At 41.9% G+C, this 23,427-nt stretch overlaps 1 protein-coding gene across 3 annotated transcripts in view; it reads right to left on the bottom strand.

Annotated features, from left to right (window-relative positions):
* Positions 1-23,427, bottom strand: part of LOC105524820 (glutathione S-transferase A1) — a 58,580-nt gene that overhangs the window by 26,550 nt on the left and 8,603 nt on the right. For 2 of the 3 annotated variants that reach the window (XM_011960225.1, XM_011960226.1), the window contains exon 3: positions 20,634-20,685. In XM_011960225.1, coding sequence (XP_011815615.1) covers positions 20,634-20,685 — 52 coding nt within the window. Of the gene's footprint in view, positions 1-19,307; positions 19,441-20,633; positions 20,686-23,427 lie in introns of all 3 variants that reach the window. The other variant, XM_011960227.1, reaches the window with a different exon arrangement.

The following is a 23,427-nucleotide window of genomic DNA, read 5'->3' as shown; positions in this document are numbered from 1 at the left end:
GATTCTCCTGCCTCAGCCTCCCAAGTAGCTGGGATTACAGACACCTGCCACTATGCCTGGCTAAGTTTTGTATTTTGAGTAGAGATGGGGTTTCCCCATGTTGAGCAGGCTGATCTTGAACTCCCAACCTCACGTGATCTGCCTACCTCGGCCTCCCAAAGTGCTGGGATTACAATGTGAGCCCCTGTACTTGGCGAATACTTTTAAATAACAGCTTTATTGACATGTATTCACATACCATAATTGCCACCCCTTTATAGAATATTATTCAGTAATTTTTAGTACATTTACAGAATTCTGCAAATACTGTCACTGTCTAATTCCAGAACATTTTTATCACCTGGGAAGGCAGTAGCACATGCTTTGGCAGCCATTCCCCATTGTCCCCTTTCTCCAGCCCCTGTCAACAACTGATTTCCTTTCTGGACTCAAATGGTCTGGATGGTTCATACAAAAGAATTCATGTCACATGTGGCCTTTGATGTCTGGTTTCTTTTACAGCACATGTTTTCAAGGCTTACCAACGTTGGAGCATGCATCAGTATGTCATTTCTTTTCGTAGCCCAAGAATATTCCATTGTCTGCTACAGCACATCTTGTTCCTCCATTCTTCCATGGGTGGACATTTGGGTTGTTTGCACCTTTTGCACATGATGAATAATTCTCCTATGAACATTTCCGTGCATGGATTAGTGAGGATGTGTTTTCCTTTCTCCTGGGTGTAGACCTGGTAGTGGAATTGCTAGCTCATTGGTAACTCTACATTTGACTTTTCAAGGAACTGCCAACAAGGGAGGAGACCCCTCCTCCCAGCTTTGCTGGTGCAAAATCAGTCTGGCTGCTTAGGTCTGTATCAAATGCTTCACTTTAGGTAAGTCTAGTATCTTGGGCACCAGCCTCTCTAACCTTAGTCAAGTTGACCAGTTCATATAATTGGCTGGAAACTTAGATTCCTGTTCATTATTCTTGGAATTAGTGGAACCTGAGATTCAGTTCTTTTGCAGCCTTCCCTCCCAAGTCCTTCATCTACAGACTCTCAAATGTTCTATGACTTAGCCTAAGCTGTTTGTTGGAGTCCAGCCTCTGAAGGCCTGAGCACCTGGAATCATGATTCCCCATCCTCCTGAGTTCACGGTTCATCAGTGTGTGGAAACCTCTATAAGGGTGCTGGATCCATGAACTGCATCCTCTTCTAGAATCACCCTCACCTGAACCCTCCCCATGTTCACTGTTTCCTCACCTCCATGGGACTCTGCAATACTGGACCCAGCATACACACCCAAGGCCCAGCATGCTGCTAGTCATGATGCTCCTTCCACGGTCCCACCCACTCATGGAAGGACTTAAATCGCTCCTGTGTTCTCTGTTGATGGAAGAACAGAAAATATACTATGTGGGGCTCTCTCCTTTGTGTTTTTCTGATAGATGCTGTGTTTGCTGGCAATGTAGTTGAGAATGGCTCTGGTCTGCACCAGCTTCATCCCGTCAATCTCAACCATTGGCACTTGTTGGAAAAACATACTCCCATCTTTACTAAATAGAAAAAAAAAAAAAAGGCAGAGTGAAATTTCTACGAATCCCACCCTTTCAGGATGAAAAAGTGGTTGTGGAAATGACTAATGTATAAAATGAAAAAAAATATATTGCCTGACAACTGTTCAGATGAAATAGGAATTTGTTTTTAGCTTCTGGAAGTGCTTTTCCCTATCAAGCTTTCTTTTACTTTTTATCCTGTTATTTCGTTTATGTTCCCCATCCAGCTACAAAATAGGTCCCTTGCATTGTCTGTGTTGATTTATCTTCATGGTATCTCAGGAAGAACTTGGGAGAGACTGAAAAAGGGCCACCAGCCAGATGTCACTTAACACGGAGATTTCTCAAAGTAAGTCTCATGCTGTTGAAGACATTAAATACAGTTCTGAGAGAAGTTTCTAGGTAGGCCCTTTGTGTGCTCTTCAATACCCCCATTAAGCAGTGTGTGCAGGGCAGACTCCGTGTTTCTTACCCCATGGCTGCTACCCTGGCTCATGTCCCTCCTCACCCTGTGACCCGGACTTCCAACCAATTCAACACTGTCTCGTTATCTAAGTGTACAACATTGCAAAGATATCACTTTGTCAAACTTATAAGATAAACAAATTCAAAATGAACCTATTTCAACTTCTTTTGTCTAAAACATGTCCTTGCGTGTCCTTGGATGAGATGGGCTATATGCAATCCTGAGATGATGACCACAGCTCACTCATGGTGCCAAAAGCAGGAAAGCAAGAAAAGGGATCCTCAGGGTGCTGGAGATGGTTCTCCAGCAAATACAAATAGAAATCTGGCCCTTTTTAGCCTGGAAAGAGTTGCCAGACCTACTCTAGGAGCCCATCCTTTCCATTTTACGATTTTCTCCCTCTCCATCATCACCAACTACACCCCTATACACATAAGCAATCCCAGCTCTTCAAACCTCCCTGTGTACCTTCTACCAGATACCCTCCTCAGAGGCACGCAGGGACTTGATCTTACTATTTCTTGACTTTTCCAAATCTTATGCAGATTCCAGAAATTTCTCTTCAAACTGGAAGGAGAAACAGTAAATGGGCTCTTGTTAATTCATTCCATAGCACTGTAGACTTTTAACCTTGAATGGCTTCTGTCTGGTACATAATTGGGAAAATATAAGATTTCTGAGCTTGGTAGAGCACACAGAGGAGGCTGGTGGTGGCCATTCTGAAATCCACACTAGATCATCAAGAAAAGGGCATGGATCACAGCACATAGTCGCTCAATCTCCTAGTTCACTTTACTTCCACCTTGATCACTCCCATGTCCCTGATTAGGTCATGATTTGAGAGGGGAATGTCACTGAAGTTAAAGGATCATGCAGTTCTTCTAATTATGGTGTTGTCATATCTTAGAAAAGCATGTGTCTGTGAGTGAGATCAGACCACAGCCTTTGTGTCCCCAGCATGGGTATGCCATGGGCCAATGGCCACCAAAGATTCTGCCACCAAGGGCCCTCTGCTGTAATTTACATCAGCTCAGTTTGTAGGAGCCCTGCTAAGGGTAAAATCTCAAGGTCATAGCTGTTGCACAGTTATAACTCTTGCAATTATAATTTCCCCTCCTGGAGTATACGAGACACAATAGAATAGAATTCTCAATTTTTTTTGAATTCTCAATTTTAGGAAGGAATTAAAGTCTCCATGGTAACATTATTTTTAATGAAAATCTCTGGCTTGTGACATGGCTGTGTGGGTTTAATATCACTGTTGTCATGTTCTGGCTTCTTGATTTTGGACATATTGTTGAATATCTCTGTATCTTAGTATCTAACCTATGAAGTGGGTATACTTATGGTACCTGTGTTATAGGTTGGTATGAAGATTAAATTACAAAGTCATGCAAAGCACTCAGAAAAGTGGCAAGTGTATAATAAGTGCTCATTAAACATACACTATTAGGATTCTGAGAGATGACTGCTCTTTTATATCATCCTTAATAAAATTAAATCAATCTAATATTGATGAAAATAGACTGTACTGTTGATCTAGATCCAGTGATTTAAACTTTGAAATAAATCACACCTTGTCCTGAAAGCAGTCACGTTGGTTGGAATGGCAGCCAGCAATAAGGCTGTCTCAATCTGATCAGAAGATCTGAGTGGATGCAGGTATTTAATACAAATATGAAAACCAGTTATTGCATAACAATGCAGTTGACTTAACAGGCAGAATCTATAAAAATAAAAGTCAAAGTAGACACTTATCAAGATTTCCTATATTTCACTGTTGATATGATCTGGTACCAATCTTGACTCTGCCTCAAAATACCTGTGTGATCTGGGAATCATCACTTAACATCTTGAAGCCTAGTTTCCTCACCTGCAAAATGGGAATAGAACATTTTCTTAAACAGAATATTGTAATGTTTCAAAATGCAAGATACAGGGCCAGACCCACATACATCAAGAAATAAATGGTAGTAGTGTTTGCAGTGGTTACTTACAGTTTAATGGAGTTCTTTATGGTGACAGGTCAGGAATGTGGGGGTTTCTAGCTGGCTCCATGGAACAGAGTTTGTTGTGGATCTATGATCACACAGGACCAGGATCTAGAGATCATGGGGGGTGTGTGCTAGACATTAATAAAGTGTACAGTTCAGGAAAAATCTAAGGAATGGTGTGTGATCCTGGCAGGAGGGTGACCGAGGTGGGGTGGGGTTGGCAAGTGAAATGTTCTTGTGAGGCTGAGGACTGGGTTGTGATCATCAACCTTAGGGCACTGAGACCCCAGAAGTCCGAGCAAGGGCTGCAGTCAGCCCTGCCCCCGCCTTCAAGTCAGGCTGGATGGAGACCAGGGAGCCTGGGTTCCTCCCAGCCTTGCCCCTCCCTCCCTCCTGCTGAACTCTTCCTACCCGGGCTCTGAACACATCCCAGAGCTGCAGAGCTGATGTCTGGGTGGCAGTGAAACAGGGTATTCATTTGTACAAAGAAAACAACCTGCAATGGCAGTGTTTGGATTTCTTGTGTGCTTATTTCTTCATAGGATTGAGAAAGGCTGAGGCTAAAGTCTCAAGCTCACGTGAAGCAATGGAGAAAGTGCCGTCCCGAGGTTCAGGTCCACACTGGGCTGTGAGGCTGAAGGGGCGCGCTAGAAGTTCCCTTCACAGGAGGCCACCTCGCCTGAAACCCTCCTTTTCGGCTGCTACCCGAGGGTCAAGATTTCCTGAGTTTGTCCATGACTTACCCCCGAGGAAAACCCTCAGGTAGGGACTCTGGTCTGGACTGGGAGGTGTTTTTCTCAGTGACACCTCTAGAGGGCAGCACTTAGCAGCATCCCACAGACACCTCCCAGCATTTCCTGCTCAAACACTGGAGGATGACCTGGTAACACTAGGGAATTCTTGGGTGTTCTCCTGGAAGCTCCTGATTTTAATCACCTGTTTACTTGTCTCCATTCTTATAGATGTATAGGCTACTCAAGAGCAGGAACTGAGTCTCTCTTGTTCACTGTCTACCCTCAAAACCTCACACAGCACCTGGCACTTAGTAGGTGCACAACAAAATAATCATTAAATTAATATACTCAGTCTTTAACAGGTTATTTGCTTTAATCCACTGTCTTCCACCTCTCATATGTAGTGTGCATTTTAACTTTATATTTACTTTCTGGTATACATTTTATCCTCTTACTATATAAATTTCTAACATGTATAAGAATAACACAAAAGTATCACTACCTTCCTTGTATTCCTATCATAGAATCAGTAACTAACAACATTAGTGAAAAGAGTCAAACTTTGTGAAATATTTGAAGAGTTACTCTTTGCCAAATATGCATGTCGAATACCTGAGACACAGCCCTCAGGAGATTCTGAGAATGTGTGGTCAAGGTTGTGATGGTACAGCTTAATTTTGCACATTGTAGGGAGACATAAGTCATCAATCAAATATATATAGATGTACATTGGTTTGGTCTGAAAAGTGGGGACAACTGGAAGTGTGGGCTTCCAGGTTGTGTGTAGATTTAAAATTTATCTAATTGGCAATTGGTTGAAAAGGTTAAGTTACTATCTAGCCACCTGGAATCAATAGAAAGGAATGTGTAATTTAGGATAATACGGGGTTGTAGAGAACAAAGTTCTCTACATCATGGAGATGAAGTCACCCAGTAGCAGGCTTCAGAGAAAATAGATTGTAAATATTTCTTATCAGATTAAAAATGTTTGCTCTGTTAGTAATTCCAAAAGAGAAGAGGTATAATGAGATTTGTCCAACCCCCCAACTTCCCATCATGTCCTGAATTCATTTTTCAGGTTGGCTTTGGAATGGTCTTGCTGAGAAGAGAGGTCCGTTCAGGTGGTCAGAGTGAGGGAGGGGGCTTAGAATTTTATATACGGTTTACACCAACTAAAGCCAATATGTTTTCATGTACATGCCCACCCACTTCCCCAATCTTGTAATAATGTGAGGAAAGCCCAAATATCATATATTCCATCCTTAGATACTTCAAAGTGTTTCCCTAAAACATAAAAACTATGATTTTAGCAAACCAGTCTCAGATTCCAGCAAACCAGTCTCATGTGCCCACTGGTTAAATGTGACCATTCTCGCCATGCTAAGAGGTGAGACTCTGTGGTAATAATGCATGTACAGAAGTTAATGGGAAGAGGAAGAATTCAAGAACTAATATTTATTGAAAACTTTCGACTGATCCTTCCTTCCCCAATGCTAGTCTCTTTCAATATGTTATATTTTGACTCCTCCTTAGAGTCCCATTAAATGCTTGTTATTATCTCCATTCTTTAGTTAGTGAAATGGAACATCGGAAAAGTTAAATGCGGTGTCCACCATCACACTCCATGTGGCGATGAACTTGAAAATCCACACCCAGGACGAAAACGAAGATAGGCCTGGAACCCACCCAGGTGAAGGCCCTGGGAATCCATGAAGTGGCTGGGAAACCAGAGGATGTCACTGACAAGGAGGACTGGCTCTTTGGCTGTTAGGCTGAATTTGATGAAAAGCAGAAAGTAGACCTCAGGCTTGCTTAACTGTAGCTAGAAGAACCAAATTCTTTCAACAGACAGAAGACCCTAATTTCTTGCTCCTTTTGGTTTTCTATATTCTACCTCTTTGGGGTGCATTTTGTTTTATAACCTGGAAATACATGTATTGCCTCATCGACTTTGCCGGATAGAAAAGGAGATGGTATTTCTTCAGCACCAGTCACACACTGGCCATTCCTCCACATTTATCTTCATTTTATCCTACAAAAATCACCTAAGTTGAATGTCATTATTATTATTCTCATTTTACAATTGGTGATACTGAGATCTTTTTTGTTGTTGTTGTTGTTGTTGTTGTTGTTTTTTTTGAGACGGAGTCTCGCTCTGTCGCCCAGGCTGGAGTGCAGTGGCCGGATCTCAGCTCACTGCAAGCTCCGCCTCCCGGGTTCACGCCATTCTCCTGCCTCAGCCTCCCGAGCAGCTGGGACTACAGGCGCCCGCCACCTCACCCGGCTAGTTTTTTTTTTTGTATTTTTTAGTAGAGATGGGGTTTCACCGTGTTAACCAGGATGGTCTCGATCTCCTGACCTCGTGATCCGCCCGTCTCGGCCTCCCAAAGTGCAGGGATTACAGGCTTGAGCCACCGCGCCCGGCTAATACTGAGATCTTTTAAGCAACTTGCCCAGAGTAAGTGGTGGATCTGGGATTCAAACCCATTGCTATTCAAAACCAATGACTGAGCCTTATTTTCTAAGTTTGTGTTTCTCAAATATGCATGGTAATTTTTCAGCGAATTGTGAAATCCACATATTTTTTAAAGAAAATAGGAAACGATAAAAAATGCCAGTGAGCATGACATGCTGGAGAGTAAGTAATATTTTATGAGTTTTTAGTTTCAGTTACATGTATGTTATGTGTATGGATGTTTGCATGCGTGCACGCTCATTTGGCCATTGTAAATGGTTAGAGATGAATTCATTGTGGATCATCAAGGAAGTCTGATGGCCCTTGCTCTATCCCAGCCTGCTTGCGAGGTGGAACATAACAGAGAACCAGAAAATGAAAACTGAGTGTACAGGGACAGGCCATAAATAATTGTATCATGAATGCGAGTGGAAACACACAGGACTCATTGAAAGCAGGAGTTCCAAGACTTAGAAACAGTGGCATCTTTTCTCCAAACCCCCAGCTGTGTTATAACATATTAAGATTCTTCTTGCAAAGTTTTGTGATCGTCAAGGTTGATACATTGGTACAAAAATATACTTGTCCTTACCAACAGATGTATTTCTAAAAAAGCATGTATGACTTGAATTTAGACATTAAAATCTGGAACTAAATAGTCTAACTTTTAGAAAGTAAATAATTCTTTGGAACATACTTAATCAACTCATCTGTCTTGTAATTAGAGACTTTGCACATTGCACTTTCCTCCTGTTGGAAATGGAAATAGCATGATTCAGCAGAAGGAAAGGGAGAATGAACCTCACAAAGAGTGGGGTGTGCTTCTTTAATTGTTATGGACTAGAGTTCACAGAGTGATTGAAATCACACACACCCTTAGCCATTACTGAGGATCATGTTTCAAAGGGAAATGAATTATTATCATCTCACATAACATTTTATCATAATGCTCTTGCTTATATGTAACATATCACCTTCACAATATGAGGTTTCCAAAGGCCAGGCCAACACTGAGGCAAAGGTTACCATTGAGCTTCATTGGGTCAACAGAAAATGAGAACCAGAGAGGCTCAAAGATTTGCCGTGAGTCACACACACGTGCTCCTCATTCATGGTCAATACCTAGGGAGTGTGTCTACCTTCTGCAACAACCCAGGGAAATGGATCCTAATAGCCTAATGAAAGATGGGCACACTGAGGTTCAGAGAGTTAAAGTGACTGGCCCACGCTGCACACTTGGTGAGTGTTGGGCCAGCCCAAACTCCTTCTGATTGCAGGTCCGGAGCTTTTCCACTTCACCCTGTAACCTGGCTCCACTTCTGTCTGAGGAATTGTTTCATATTTTCCCATTCAGACTCCATTAACCAACTAAAGATTGGAAGGGAAGGGTGAGAGGGGGACATCTGAATTTCGAGTTCCTTTCTGTTAGCAACTTTTCAGGAGCTTGATTGGAGAAAAAACAATAATAAAAATGTTTCTTTCTCTACTTTGATAGCCTAAAAACTTGAGTGAGTTGAGGACTAGTATAACTGTATTTTCCTCAACTGGAAAATGGGCTTGTTTTGAAAGGAATACAAATGGTGAAATTCCAGTAGTAAATTAGAGTTAATATACTCTTGATCCTTGGGTGGTCCTAATTACTGTTTCTTGTCAGAGAGAAGGGAGACTGAGATAAATCACAACTCCTGCCATTATGTGGTTCATAGACTCAGTAGGCTCTTTAAATTCTGAGTTCAAGTTTCTTCTTTCAAAATCAGGAGAGTTATATCTATTTTTGAGGGCTGTTGAGAAAGTTAAATGAGATATTGCATATAAAATTTATAATAAGAACTGAATAATGAGAGTGACCTCCTGCCCCCACTTCTTGGGATGTGGATGAGTCTCTCTGAACACACTGGGTAGCACATAAGTCTCCTCTCTCTCTTTTAACTCTTTATCTCTTAACCCATCAAGCTCTGATAAAAATAAGATTTTATGTATATCTAGATTTCTTTTTGAATAAGGCATATCATAAGTCTGTTTTTTTAAAGCTCCTGTACAGAGGTTAATAATAGGCACTGATCTAGTCAACCAGGGTTAACAACGTTTTCAGTAAAGGTTCAGGGAGGCCTGATCTGTCATTAACACAGTCTTGTTTAATACAGAGTTAAACAATATCATTCCACCCCTGGCCCCTAACATTTCAAAACACAGTCATGCCTTCCCAATAGTACCCCAAAATCTTAACTCATTCCAGCATTAACTAAAAAGTCCAAGTCCAAAGTCTCATCTGAGACTAGGTAAGTCCCTTCTGCCTACAAGCCTGTAAGATCAAGAACAAGGTGATTACTCATAAGATACTATAGGAGCACAGGCATTGGGTAAATGCTCTCATTTCAAAAGGGAGAGGTCAGTCAAAACAAAAGAGCTGCTGGCCTCATGCAAGTCCGAAACCCAGCAGGGAAGTCATTACATCTTAAAGCTTCACAATAATCCTCTTCAACTTCTTTGACTCTGTCTGACATCTTACAATCATGGTGGAAAGTGAAGGAGAAGCAAGCACACGGCTGGCAGGAGAAAGAGAGTGAATGGGAAGGTTCACTTTCAAACAACCAGATCTCATGAGAATTCTATCAGGAGACAGCACGAGGGGGATGCTACTAAACCATTAGATAATACCCCATGGTCGAATCACCTCCCACCAGGTCCCACCTCCAACACTGGGGATGACAATTCAACATGAGATTTGGGTGGGGACACAGAACCAAACTATATCAAGTGTCATATTTTTTTTTTCCTGTGTCTTATTTTATAGCCTAGACAGGTCTCACATCCAGATCCAAAAGGAGGACATCACTGAAGCTCCTAATCTTTCCTTTATATTTTTCCCCAATGTTAAACATTTATTCCAGGACATTGTTGACTTATATTCTAATGGCACCATACACATTAGCTGGATTCCTTTGGGTGCATTTTAAAAACTAGTTATAAAGGCTGGGTATGGTCCCTCACACCTGTAATCCCAGCACTTTGGGAGACAGCGGTGGGAGGATCACTTGAGCCAGGAGCTTGAGTGCAGCATGAGCAACATAGCAAAACCATGTCTCTACAAAAATAACAAATTAGTCAGGTGCAATGGCGCGCACCTGTGGTCCCAGCTACCCAGTAGACTGAGCTGGGAGGACTGATTGAGCCCAGGAGGTTGTGATTGCAGCGAGCCATGATTGCGCCACTGCCCTCCAGCCTGGGCCATGGAGCAAGACCCTGTCTCTAAAACAAAGCAAAACAAAGCTAGTTATATGCTGCAGTAATTATTTAGTTATTCTATCAGGAATTCTGAATTTTAACACTTGAGAAGTCATGTAGTCTACAGATTCCAAACCGGAAAATATTTTCTCCCACACCCCAGAGGACATTCAGCAATATCTGGAGTGATTTTTGGTTGTCACATCAGGACAGAAGGTGCTGGGTAGTGCTTCAACATAGGTAGGTGGAGGCTGGTGATGCCTTGGAACATCCTAGCGTGAACAGGACAGCCCCTGCACCCGCAGAATTACCCAGCCCAAGGCGTGCCAAGGGTAAGATGAGAGACTTTTCCTTAGCCATTTTCAAGGTTTGCTGTGAGTTGGTTGAACTCTAGATAGAGAATGTGACTTGTCATTTAGCTAATTAATGGGAAGGACTGAATCAGATTCTAGTTTTCCTGACATTCGGAAGCTGATTTATTCCTATTATAAGTAAAACTTAATTTTGAATTTTCACAGCTATAAAGTATTATAGTTGCTTATGTACACATTGCGTCCCCACTAAATTATGAGGTTCCCAAAGAGCAGAGAGGTCTCACAGTATGTTTAAGCACAGTGTATTGCACATGGTAGTATTACAATATCACTGATACTTGGATAGATCACATAGCACTGCTAGACATTTTAGCAGTCACAGAGATTTCTATAATTTCATCTTTTGAACTTTCTTGATGAGAAAATCAAATAATATGGAAAAAATTAAATAGAAAAATTAAATAATAGATTCAACATAATGGATCAACCAATCCTGATTATCAGACTCCATTTTCTATAGTTCAACAGAATTAATAAAGATATGCTTGTGGCTCACTGAGTAGACCCAGGACTAAGGAAGAAGGAATTTGGAAAAAGCAAGGTTATCAGGCAAGTGTTTAATTGGGCAAAAGACAAAGATTAACAGGTAATTGTTGAATCAGGAATGTTAAAATTCACAAGAAGGGCATTATTGTTTTTAATTTTGTTAGTCCTTAATCTAAGTCATCTTGCTTTATAGAACTAAAAGTTCTAAAGACTTAGATTCACCTGTAAGTTCTAGAAAATTGCTCTCAAAGATTCTACCTGCCGTTTGGGGCATAACCACCTTAAAGAAATATTGAAAAACCAATGGCATCAACACTTGACAACAAATCACAAAGCACTTCCCGAAGGAAGCATTAATGTGTGATATCTACCATCAAGTTGTAAATTAGAATTCTGTTTGGCAGGTGTTGGTGGCTCTTTTCTCAGCAGGAGATGGAGGTTTGGAGAAGCAACTGCAGACATGGAACTGTCCAGTTGTATGCCACTTTTACCAGTCATTGGGAATTCCCAAGTCTGTGATCTTGCCAAATGTAAGTTCACAATAATTGTGTATTGATTACTTGTCTAGAGAATGTTACTTTAGCATAAACACCTACCTTTCCTCTGGCGACGATCATATCCTCAGATTACCTACAATGACATCGTGACTATTTTTTCCCCTCATGGCATTAATTTTTCTACTATCATTAAATTAGTTTTCTAAATTCTTCATTTTTGCATTTCTTTAATGATTGTGAGAGTTGTCAGAGTCAAAAGGAGTCAAAATGTTAGGAAAACTCTGACAAACAGAGCTGAAAAAGGCCATGAAGAGAATGTTCTTACTCTTTTGTATCTGATAACAAAACAGACTAGGAAAAACACAACCTTGAACGAAGGCCATTGCAATCTTATAAAAGAATACTTCTGTTAGGACACTTGCCCTTTAACTGCCTGTTTAAACTTGGCCTGGCATTACCGTTGTTATTGATGTTTGTAGTGAATGATAAGTATTTCAAAATGTTTATTTAATCCTCATTTTTTTTCCTTAAAAACATTTGTCTTTCTTAACTTCCCTGAATACATGCATAGTTTACTATGATAAACATATACCCATTACAACGCTTAATTCTGAAATAAATATCTTTTATTTGAAAGGGTCTCTGTTCATTATTTAAGTTGAAACAATGTATCCAAAATCAGGTGAATGCAGAACTTTTAAACTGTCATCCAAGCATATAGAGAAAGCATTAATATGAGTATAAAACAGATTTTTCTTGTGCCAAGGACACATTTTAAAGTATTTTTTAGTGACCTAGACAGGAGGACATGAGGTAATATAGGGAGATTTCTAAGATCAGTATTTACTTTGTTAAAGGCTGTCACCCTTGTGGCTCAACAACTTACTCTGAGGTCCTAATGTGGTTTATAAACTACATGTTCATTTCAATAGCTCCCTCCCACTGAAAGGAATAGAGTCAAGTTAAACACCGCCACTCCCACACATTTCAGGGCTGCAGGACTGCCTACTAGATTCTGAAAAAAATGGCAAGTCATCCTCTTATCACAAGGTAACTGGTTAATATGTTCCTTTTCAAGGTTGGCAATAAAAGTCTAACCAAAAATTTCAGCAGATTTTGCTCTCTGTACAGTAGGTCAGTAGAAACTGACTTTTTGAAGAGGATCATTTTTAGTGACTTGGATGTAAGGACTAAGGCAGATGAGAAATCTCTGCTGGGAGCATAGCTGGGAGGGGATGTCTCTGAAGGGCAGGCTGATGGCCCTCTGGAAGGCTTCTCTTACTGGGTTGCCACATAAAATCCAGGGAACCCAGGTAAATGTGAGTTCCAGGCAAAGAATCAGTCATTTTTAGTATAAATATGTTCCAAAAACTGTAGGAAACATGTTTATACTAAAAAAGTATTGATTGTTTATCTAAAATTCACATTTATTTTGCTGTTCTGTATCTTATCCGCCAAATCTGGCCACCCTATTTTTATGTTCTTTCCTCTCTGCATTGCTCAAATCACCCTTCCTGGCCTCTGGGCCTTTGCACATGATATTTGTTCTGACTGGAATACTCTACTTTCAGCTCCTACTGTATTTTCTCTATTGTGTCTTTCCCTACATTAATTTGACAAGATGTATTCAACATCAGATTTCCCCTTAGACCTTGAGTTCCTTCCTGAGAGCAGAGCCTTCTTCTTATTTGAGTCCAGTCCTTATTGTCTGGGACGAAACCTGGACATTGTAGGAGCTCCTAAAATAAGATAGTTTTAAAATTTACATGGAAAAATTCTAGCAAATACAAAACTAGAGGGAATAATATAACAAGCTTGAAGGTACCCGTGACCTGGATTCATCAATTTCCAGCAACATTTCTTCATCTATACCAGGTAGTGGATTACGTTATGTTGGCTCCCAAGAAAGAGAGGTCCATGTCTAAATCCTTGGGTCCTATAAATGTGACCTTATTTGGAAAAAGGCTCTTTGCAGGTGAAGTTAAGGAACTTGAGATGAACTCATCCTGGAATATCTAGAGAGGCCCTGAAGAAGCTTGCCAGGCAGGGTTAGCAGATGCATCCAGGCAGGAAGGCAAGAGGCCCCACCATGCTCAGAGGGTTGATTGAGCTGGAGATCAAGGAGTGAGGATGGGTGTGAGGATGCATTCTATACGCAGTCAGGTCTCACTGAAGAATTCTGTGGTTTTATTTTCCTATTTGCATTTTAGAACAACTACTCTGGTTGTAAATGGAGCAGAGACTAGAGCAAAGCGCAGCTGCAGGTAGGAAGTCTGTGTGTCTGTCTTCTCTCTCACCCACCTCTGCCAACTGTGGGGAAGCTCACTCTAACAGGAGGAGAGCTCAAATTGCAAAAGTGCAGGTGTCCTGAGAGAGATTCACATTATAAGCCCAGTATGTGGGTGGAGCTAGAAAGCACTCCTAATCTAAGCATTCTGGCACAATGACACACCAGGGAAAAATGATTTTGCATATACTTATTTGGATGTAATTCACATGTACCATCTGTATCTTGGCAGCCCAGGCCTGAGTGGCACTGAGAGAACTAGGAGAAAGCTTATGTCTGGGTCCCCACAGAACCTTAAGGAGCAGAGTGAGGATGAGCCAGGAGCACACGCCTGTAAGGAACAATAGGGTGGCCTGAGAGCAGAGGGTGGGTCTGTTTGCTCTTCACTATTTCGTAACCTCCTAGAAAACTGAGAAATCCGCAGCAAACAGAATCGTTATTTTGCAAATGCATAGGAAAGAACGCTTTTATCAGAAATAAAATGACTGTCCAGGAAAAGAAGAAAATGTCTTTATGCCATTACCCAGAATGGTAACTCTTCTGTGCATACCTGAAAATGTCAGAAGCACATTTCTACATTGACATTTTAATAGATGATATGACAAATGTATAGGACAATTCTTGGAAAAGTCAAACAAACCACGTAATCTATAGTTTCTTCTTTTTACCAAATTTTTAATTCCAAGGAAGTGGTAGGTTAGGAGGAGATTGGAAATCTGAATTCATATCAGATCCTAATGAAAACAAATCAATTTTAACTAAGTCGACAAATAAGAGTTATTTATTATTTAATTAGCATGCAATTGGAAAGAGTTTATTAGCTTTACGAGAGGCACAGTCCACACATAGGTAAAGCACTTCACTGTTGCAAACTTTGGAATATTGGTCTTACGTATCCTTGGACTCCATGGCTGCTTTATTAAAACCTGAAAATCTTCCTTACTTCTTCTAAACATTTCACATCCATGGGAGGCTTCCTCTGGCTGCCAGGTTGCAGAAACTTCTTCACCACGGGCAGGTTGCTGATTCTGGTTTTCAGGGCCTGTAATTCACAGCCTCAGAGTAAAGCCAAGGCCTGCCATCACCATTAATACTACCCAGGGAATCTGACCCCTCCTGCCAAAGACCAAGGGAGTCCCCTCCATCAGCACCAGCATGGAGGCAGAAACAGACACCCAGTGAGATATGAAGATAAGAGGAAGGACATGTAGCTCACTTGTATTTCCCCCAAAGATATCGTTCAGATTTTAAGCAGCTCAGTCATCCCTTTCTCCTTACATATTAATCCTATAGATTAGTGACTCTTGTATAAGACAAGAAAAATCAGTGTGCTGTGAGATATCAACACAGATCAGTCTCTAAGCAGAAGTAAAAATAAAGGGAAATGAGTTGGAAAGGAAAATGTTATAGAAAATATTAAAGACAAACCATGGGACCACCTTTTCTCAGTGAGAGACACAGTGTAGGGGGCAGAGTGCTGGAGAGCTGTGCAGAGAGGAACACAATGTCTGACAGCAGGAGCCGGAGCCCAGGGAGGAAACCAGATGGAAAGGGCCCTGCTCAGACTGACTGAATGTGGGAAGACAAGGACACATATGAGATAAAGGACATCACAGAGAATTCAGAAACAGAAACCACATTGAAATAGAGGGATGGGGAGGATGCTGGGCCCTGGGTCCTCCCCATGATAAAAGGCAAAATACTCTTTGTGGGGTAGCATGCACCACAAATTTCCTTTCCATAACAAAAGTGTTTTCATTCCTCAACATTGGAGTCTGGAAGCTCATTTTGGAGACCCTGGGGCACTGAAGGCCTGGAGAAGGCTGGCGTCAAAACATGGTCAGTCCCAGGACCCAGATACAAGATCCCAAGATGGGAGATGTGGGGCTGCCCCTCTGAGGGCTGTGAAATGGGTCACCTTCAGCAGAGGAAAGCTGGAGATAAGGCTGGAGTCAAGCTCTTCCACGTAGTGGAGAAGTTCCACCAGGTGAATGTCAGCCCGGCTCAGCTTGTTGCCAACAAGGTAGTCTTGTCCATGGCTCTTTAAGACTTGGAGAATTGGAGGAATCAGATCAGGAACACATGCCCACCCAGGCTGGGACCCCTGCTTCTTTCAGAGCCTCTCCACCCTGACTTTCCCCAACTCTGTTGCCTTACTGCATGGGTGCAGAAATCCAGAGCTTTCTCCACATTATCTGAATGAATGAGAGAGTAAGAAATGTGACTCTACTCACTCCTCAGTTGGAGCTCAGGCTCCCATTTTCTCTTCTCATTCCACATCGCTGTGGCATCTACACCACCCATCCAGCTTGCTTCTGCCACATGGGCCAGGGGCATAGCACCTGCCACCACATGTTCTGTCTGCCCCAGGTCCTACAGTGTGGAGCCCTCACATTTAGGACGTGGCTCTACATTCTGCTCCCTCCCTCTCCAATCTCCCTTGGACAGCGACTCCACCTTCATGACAACACTCTTCCCCCAGAAGGAGACTATTTCAGAGTCCTCATTTCTCCTTGTCTGCTCTCCTCATTCCCTGCTCTGTCTCCCTGGGATCTGTAGTAAACCTGGGTGAACCTGAGTTCATCATCTTTCTCACAGCATTGACTCTCACTCCTGACTGGCACTATGTTATAATCTGCAAGCTGAAGCATTTAGGGGTGAACTGCACTGATGTCTACAACTTACTATATAATGCATTTTACAAAATCTTCCTCTGCATCCCATAATCACTCTCCTTTTAAAAGATACCCATCCCTGAAACACTACAGTATTCTCTAGTTGGGCAATTGGTCTCCTGTCTTCCTGCACATGGTACCAGAATGTTTTCTGATGGATCATTTTCATCATGTTCGTCTTCAATCAAAGTCCATGGGGTTCCATAGACTCAACAGCAACCTCTAGTGTGGTCCAGAGCCTTCCACAGCCCACGTTCTACTTATGAACACAAAATTTTGTTGAACAGAGAATTTAATGTTGGCGTCCATAAATTAACATTTTACTGGAAAATTATAGCTTGGGTATAAGTGATACAATTGCTTCTCCAAGCCTATTTTCATAAAATGCCTTGAGAGTCAGAGCACTGCATTGGTGTTCAGGAAGTCTCACTGAAAGTGAAGATCAGTGTCCCAGGAATGCCCAGCCACTATTTTTCTACTGGCCTCTAAACTCAGTTCACCAAGACACTGAACAGTTTCGCTTACTTTTTCAAAGGCAGGGAAATAGCGGTTTTTAATTTTCTCTTTGACCAAGGCAGTCTTGGCATCTCTTTCCTCAGGTTGACATGTGATCAGAAGAAAGACCATTTCAGTCAAATCTACTATACCTTCTGTATACATATCAATCCTGAAAGACAAGCAAACGGTCAAATGCCTTTTGCCTTAGATTTTATAGGTTTATAAAAACCTAAGACCTAAGAGAATAGAGGGTCAGATGGTGGCAAAGTAATTCACCTCCAGTGAGTGCCTTTTATAGTCTAGTAATTATGCTCTGATTTTTACAGGTATATTAACATTTATGTCTTAAAACAACCTATCAAGGTAGATAGATCTCTAAATTTTGTTACACACATGACCTAAAACAGGAAAAAGAGCATCGGTGGTCACAGTCATGAAAGAAATTGGTGGAATCACTACCAGTACCCAGTGCTGTGCCAAGATTTATCATCTCCATTGTGGTTTGTTCTGTGCATGAACTTAGTGTGAGTCAGATGGCCAAAGACCTGCCCACTAAGTAATCCTAAGAGAGTCCCTGGCACAACCTTCTCAGCCATATTTCTTGTCCTCTCTCTTCATTTTACAGCTCCCAGGGCTCCTATGCCCCAGATTATCAGTTCTTCCAATTACACTCATGAAACACGTTTCCACAGTCCTCTCTATGTGCTGTTGCCCAACTTTAGCCATGTGTGACTTTCTGGAGACCCCACCTAAGAATCCCCTTCCCTTGTGAAATCCTCTATTCAGTTACAACCAGTGCAAACTTTTCTTCTTTTGTGTCAAACTGGAGTTTCACAATACTTTTAAAAACAGCTTTATTGATGTATGTGCACATACTATAATTGCAATCTGTTAAATTATACTACTGAGTGGTTTTTGGTGCATTCACAGAATTCTGTAAAAGTCATCACAGTCTAATTCCAGAATTATTCTTATCACCCTGATAAGGACATCTGTACCATTAGCAGTATTCATTTTTCCTCAAGCCCCACTTCTTTAGCTCCAGGCAACCACTAATCTACTTTCTACCTCTATGGATTTGAATATCTGGACATTTCATACAAAAAGAATCCTATAAAGCATGGCCTTCTGTATCTCATTTCTTTTATGTAACATGTCTTTATGGTTTAACCATCTTGTAGCATGCATCAGTACTTCATTACTTTTCTTGACCAAACATCGTTCCATGGCATGGCTAAGGCACATTTTTCTCCTCCATTTATTGATTGATGGATATTTGGGTTGTTTCCACTTTTTGAATACTATGAGTATTGTTATTTGCATTGTTAATTTATGTAAGAGATGTAGTGTGGATGTATTTTTGATTGTTTGGGGATGTACCTACTAGAGCAACTGCTGGGTCATTGGTAATACTATGCTAAAGTTTTTGAGAAGCTGCCAACAGTTCCATTCAGGATTTATTTGGAATCATGCGGTCTCCTCACAACAGAGAGGAGACCCCAGGGCTTTGCTGGTATTGAATCAGTCTGGCTGTTTCAGCCTTCTATCCATGTGTCAAGGTAACCCCAGCATCCTGGGCACCAGCCTCTACTAGCCCTGCTCAAGTATTCCAGTCCATATAATTGGTTGGTAATTTAGGCTCCTGGTCATAATTCTTGGAATTACTGGGATCTGAGATTCAGCTTATTTGCAGTCTTCCCTCCTCAGGCCTTCATCTACAGACTCTCAAACATTCTATGCCTTGCCCTACGCTATTGGCTGGAGTCCAGCCTCTGAAGCTCTGAGTACCTGAATCATGATTCCCTATCCTCCTTAGTTCATAGGGTTTATGAGTGTTTGGAAACCTCTGTCAGGGTGCTGGATCCATGGACTGCATCCTTTTCTAGAATCACCCTCGCCAAACCCTCCCCATGTTCACTATTCCCTCATCTCCATGGGACTCTGCAATACTGGACCTCAGTATGTACGCCCCAGGCCTAGCCTGCTGCTAGTCATGATGCCCTGCCACGGTCCCACCCACTCAAGGAAGGACCCAAATCACTCTGTGTTCTCTGTGGATGGAAGAACAGAAAATATACCGTACAGGGCTCTCTCCTTTATGTCTTTCCCATAGAGGTTGTATTTGCTGGCAATGTAGTTGAGAATGGCTCTGGTCTGCACTAGCTTCATCCCGTCAATCTCAACCATTGGTACTTGCTGGAACATCAAACTCCCATCTTTAGAAAGAAGGAAAAAAAGGAGCATGAAATGTCTATGAAACCCACCCTTTCAGGATGAAAAAAATGGTTATGGAAATGACTAAATTAGTGAAAGGAAAAAGAAATTATTGCCTGGTAAGATTTCAGTTGAAACAACTTTTTTCCTTGTTTTGTTTTTTGAGACAGAGTCTTACTCTGTCACCCAGGCTGGAATGCAGTGGGACAGTCTCAGCTCACTGTAACCTTCTCCTCCTGGGTTCAAGCACTTCTCCTACCTCAGCCTCCTGAGTAGCTGGGATTACAGGCATGCACCAACGTGCCTGGCTAATTTTTGTATTTTTAGTAGAGATGGGATACTCTACTAAATTGATGAGAGATGGGATCTCATCATGTTGGTCAAACAGTTCTCGAACTCCTGACCTCAAATGATCCACCCGCCTCAGCCTCCACCAAGAGCTGGGATTACAGGCCTGAGCCACCACACCCGGCCCAAACAACATTTTTAAAAAGCTTCCTGTAGTTCTTCTTTTTCTTAAGAAGCTTCCTTTTACTTTTTATCCTGTTATTTCATTTTTGGGACTCTTGTATTTTTTGTGTTGATTTATCTTCATGGATAATTTAGGAAGAGGTTGGGACAAGTTACAATAGAACTGGCAACAAGATGCCATTTAAAATGGGAAGTTCGCAGGGTAAGTTTCATGGTGTTTGTAACATTTAAGTCAGGTTCTGAGAGGTTTTTATGCAAGGGTCCCTTTCTCTGCTCTTCAAAGCCTGTAATAGTGCTGCAGTGTTACTTTGTCACGCTCCGCCCCAAGAAAGAAAAACCTCAAGGCAATGGCCACATTGATTTCTCCTCCTTTCCTCTAGCACATGTTCTTGCATGTGCTTGGATGGAGAGGGCTGTATGGGGTCCTGTGCTGATGACCTCAGCTCATTCATGGTGCCCCAAGCATGAAAACAAAGAAGGGACTTTCTCTGGGGTCGGGAGATCATTCCTCTAACAAATAGTCTGAGAGGTCTGGTCCTTTCAGCCTGGAGAGAGTTGCCAGACCTGTTCAAGAGGCCACATCCTTTCCATTTCAACCACTTTCTCTCTCTGCACCATGTCCAAATACCACCGCCTACACACATAGGAATTCCCAGCTTCTCAAGCTTCCCTCTGTACCTTCTACTAGATACCCTCATCAGAGGCACTTAGAGATTGATCTTACCATTTCTTAACTTGTCCAAATCTTCTGCAGATTCTAGAAATTTCTCTTCAAACTGGAAGCAGAAACAGTAAATGGATTCTTGTTAGTTCATTCTATTATAGACTTGTGACCTTGAATGGCCCCTATCTGGTGCATAATTTGGAGAATATAAGACTTCTGAGTTTGGCAGGGTACACAGAGGGGGCTGGTCATGGCCATTTGGAAATTTAGACCTAAATCACTGAGAAAAGTGCATGGGTCACAGCACATAGCTGCTCAATCTTCTAGTTCACTTCACCTCCACCCTGATCTCATGAATGTCTGTGATTAGGTCATATTTTGAGAGGGGACGTCACTGGAGAAAAGGCACTGAGCAGTTCTTCTAGTTATGGTGTTGTCATATCTTAGGAAAGCCTGTGTCTCCAGGTGAGATTAGACCACAGCCTTGTTTGTCCCCAGTATGGGGTATGCCATGGGCTAATGGCCATCAAATATTCTCCCACCAAGGAGCCTCTGCTGTAATTTATATCGCCCCACTTCTTGGGAACCCTGCTAAGGGTGAAATAGGTCGCCGCTGTTGCACAGCTTTAACACTTGTAATTCTAACTTTCTCTTCTGAAGTACATGGAACCCAATAGGGTAGAATTCTCAATTTAATAAAGGAATTAGAGTCCCACACTAATATTATTTTAAATGAAAGCCTCTGGTTTCTGATGTGGTTTTGTGGGTTCAATATCACCATTTTCATGTACTGGCTTCTTGACTTTGGACATGTACCGAATCTGTGTCTGAGTATGCTAATCTATGAAATGGGTATACTTACGGTACCTATGGTATGGGATGATATCAAGATTAAATTGTAAGGTCACACAAAGCACTTAGAAAAGTAGCAGGTGTATAGTAACTGCTCATTAAATATAAGTTATCTTTAGAATTTTGAAACTGTACTTAGTTCTTGATCTACATCCAGTAACTTAAACCTGGGAGTAAATTCCACCTTGTCCTGGACAAGTCACTTTGGTGGAAATGGCAGCCAGCAATGAGACTATCTCAATCTGACCAGAAGCTATGGGTGGATGCAGGTATTTAATACAGATACGAAATTCAGTTATTACATGATGATGCAGTTGACTTAAATAGGCAGAATCTGTCAAACCAAAAGTCTAAGCAAAAGTTCTCAAGGTTTTTTGGATTTCAATGTTGTTATGATCTGGTTCCAATCTTGACTCTGCCTCAAAATAGCTGTGTGATCTAGGAATTATTACTTAAAATCTTCAAGCCTTACATTCTTCATCTGCAATATTTTCTTAAATGGAATTTTGTAATGTTTTCAAAATGCAAGATACAGGGCCTGACCCACATACATCAAGTAATAAACAGTAGTGGCGTTTGCAGTGGCTAATTATACTTTAGGGAGCTCTTTATGGTGACAGGTCAGGAATGTGGGGGTTTCTAGCTGGCTCCATGGAACAGAGTTTGTTGTGGATCTGTGATCACACAGGACCAGGATCTAGAGGTCATGGGGGTGTGTGCCAGCAATTAACAAAGCGTCCAGTTCAGGACAAACCTAAGGAACGGTGGGTGGTCCAGGCAGGAGGGTGGCCGAGGTGCGGTGGGGTTGGCAAGTGGGATGTGCTTGTGAGGCTGAGGACTGGGTTGTGATCATCAGCCTTAGGGCACTGAGACCCCAGAAGCCTGAGCAAGGTCTGCATTCAGGCGGGATGGAGACCAGGGAGCCTGGGTTCCTCTCAGCCTTTCCCCTCCCTCCCTCCTGCTGAACTCTTCCTACCCGGGCTCTGAACACATCCCAGAGCTGCAGAGCTGATGTCTGGGTGGCAGTGAAACAGGGTATTCATTTGTACAAAGGAAACAACCTGGAATGGCAGTGTTTGGATTTCTTGTGTGCTTATTTCTTCATAGGATTGAGAAAGGCTGAGGCTAAAGTCTCAAGCTCACGTGAAGCAATGGAGAAAGTGCCGTCCCGAGGTTCAGGTCCACACTGGGCTGTGAGGCTGAAGGGGCGCGCTAGAAGTTCCCTTCACAGGAGGCCACCTCGCCTGAAACCCTCCTTTTCGGCTGCTACCCGAGGGTCAAGATTTCCTGAGTTTGTCCATGACTTACCCCCGAGGAAAACCCTCAGGTAGGGACTCTGGTCTGGACTGGGAGGTGTTTTTCTCAGTGACACCTCTAGAGGGCAGCACTTAGCAGCATCCCACAGACACCTCCCAGCATTTCCTGCTCAAACACTGGAGGATGACCTGGTAACACTAGGGAATTCTTGGGTGTTCTCCTGGAAGCTCCTGATTTTAATCACCTGTTTACTTGTCTCCATTCTTATAGATGTATAGGCTACTCAAGAGCAGGAACTGAGTCTCTCTTGTTCACTGTCTACCCTCAAAACCTCACACAGCACCTGGCACTTAGTAGGTGCACAACAAAATAATCATTAAATTAATATACTCAGTCTTTAACAGGTTATTTGCTTTAATCCACTGTCTTCCACCTCTCATATGTAGTGTGCATTTTAACTTTATATTTACTTTCTGGTATACATTTTATCCTCTTACTATATAAATTTCTAACATGTATAAGAATAACACAAAAGTATCACTACCTTCCTTGTATTCCTATCATAGAATCAGTAACTAACAACATTAGTGAAAAGAGTCAAACTTTGTGAAATATTTGAAGAGTTACTCTTTGCCAAATATGCATGTCGAATACCTGAGACACAGCCCTCAGGAGATTCTGAGAATGTGTGGTCAAGGTTGTGATGGTACAGCTTAATTTTGCACATTGTAGGGAGACATAAGTC

This window comes from Colobus angolensis, unplaced genomic scaffold (genome assembly GCF_000951035.1).
Source record: "Colobus angolensis palliatus isolate OR3802 unplaced genomic scaffold, Cang.pa_1.0 Scaffold51, whole genome shotgun sequence".
Lineage (NCBI taxonomy): Eukaryota > Metazoa > Chordata > Mammalia > Primates > Cercopithecidae > Colobus > Colobus angolensis.
This window is presented reverse-complemented; position numbering and strand designations above follow the sequence as displayed.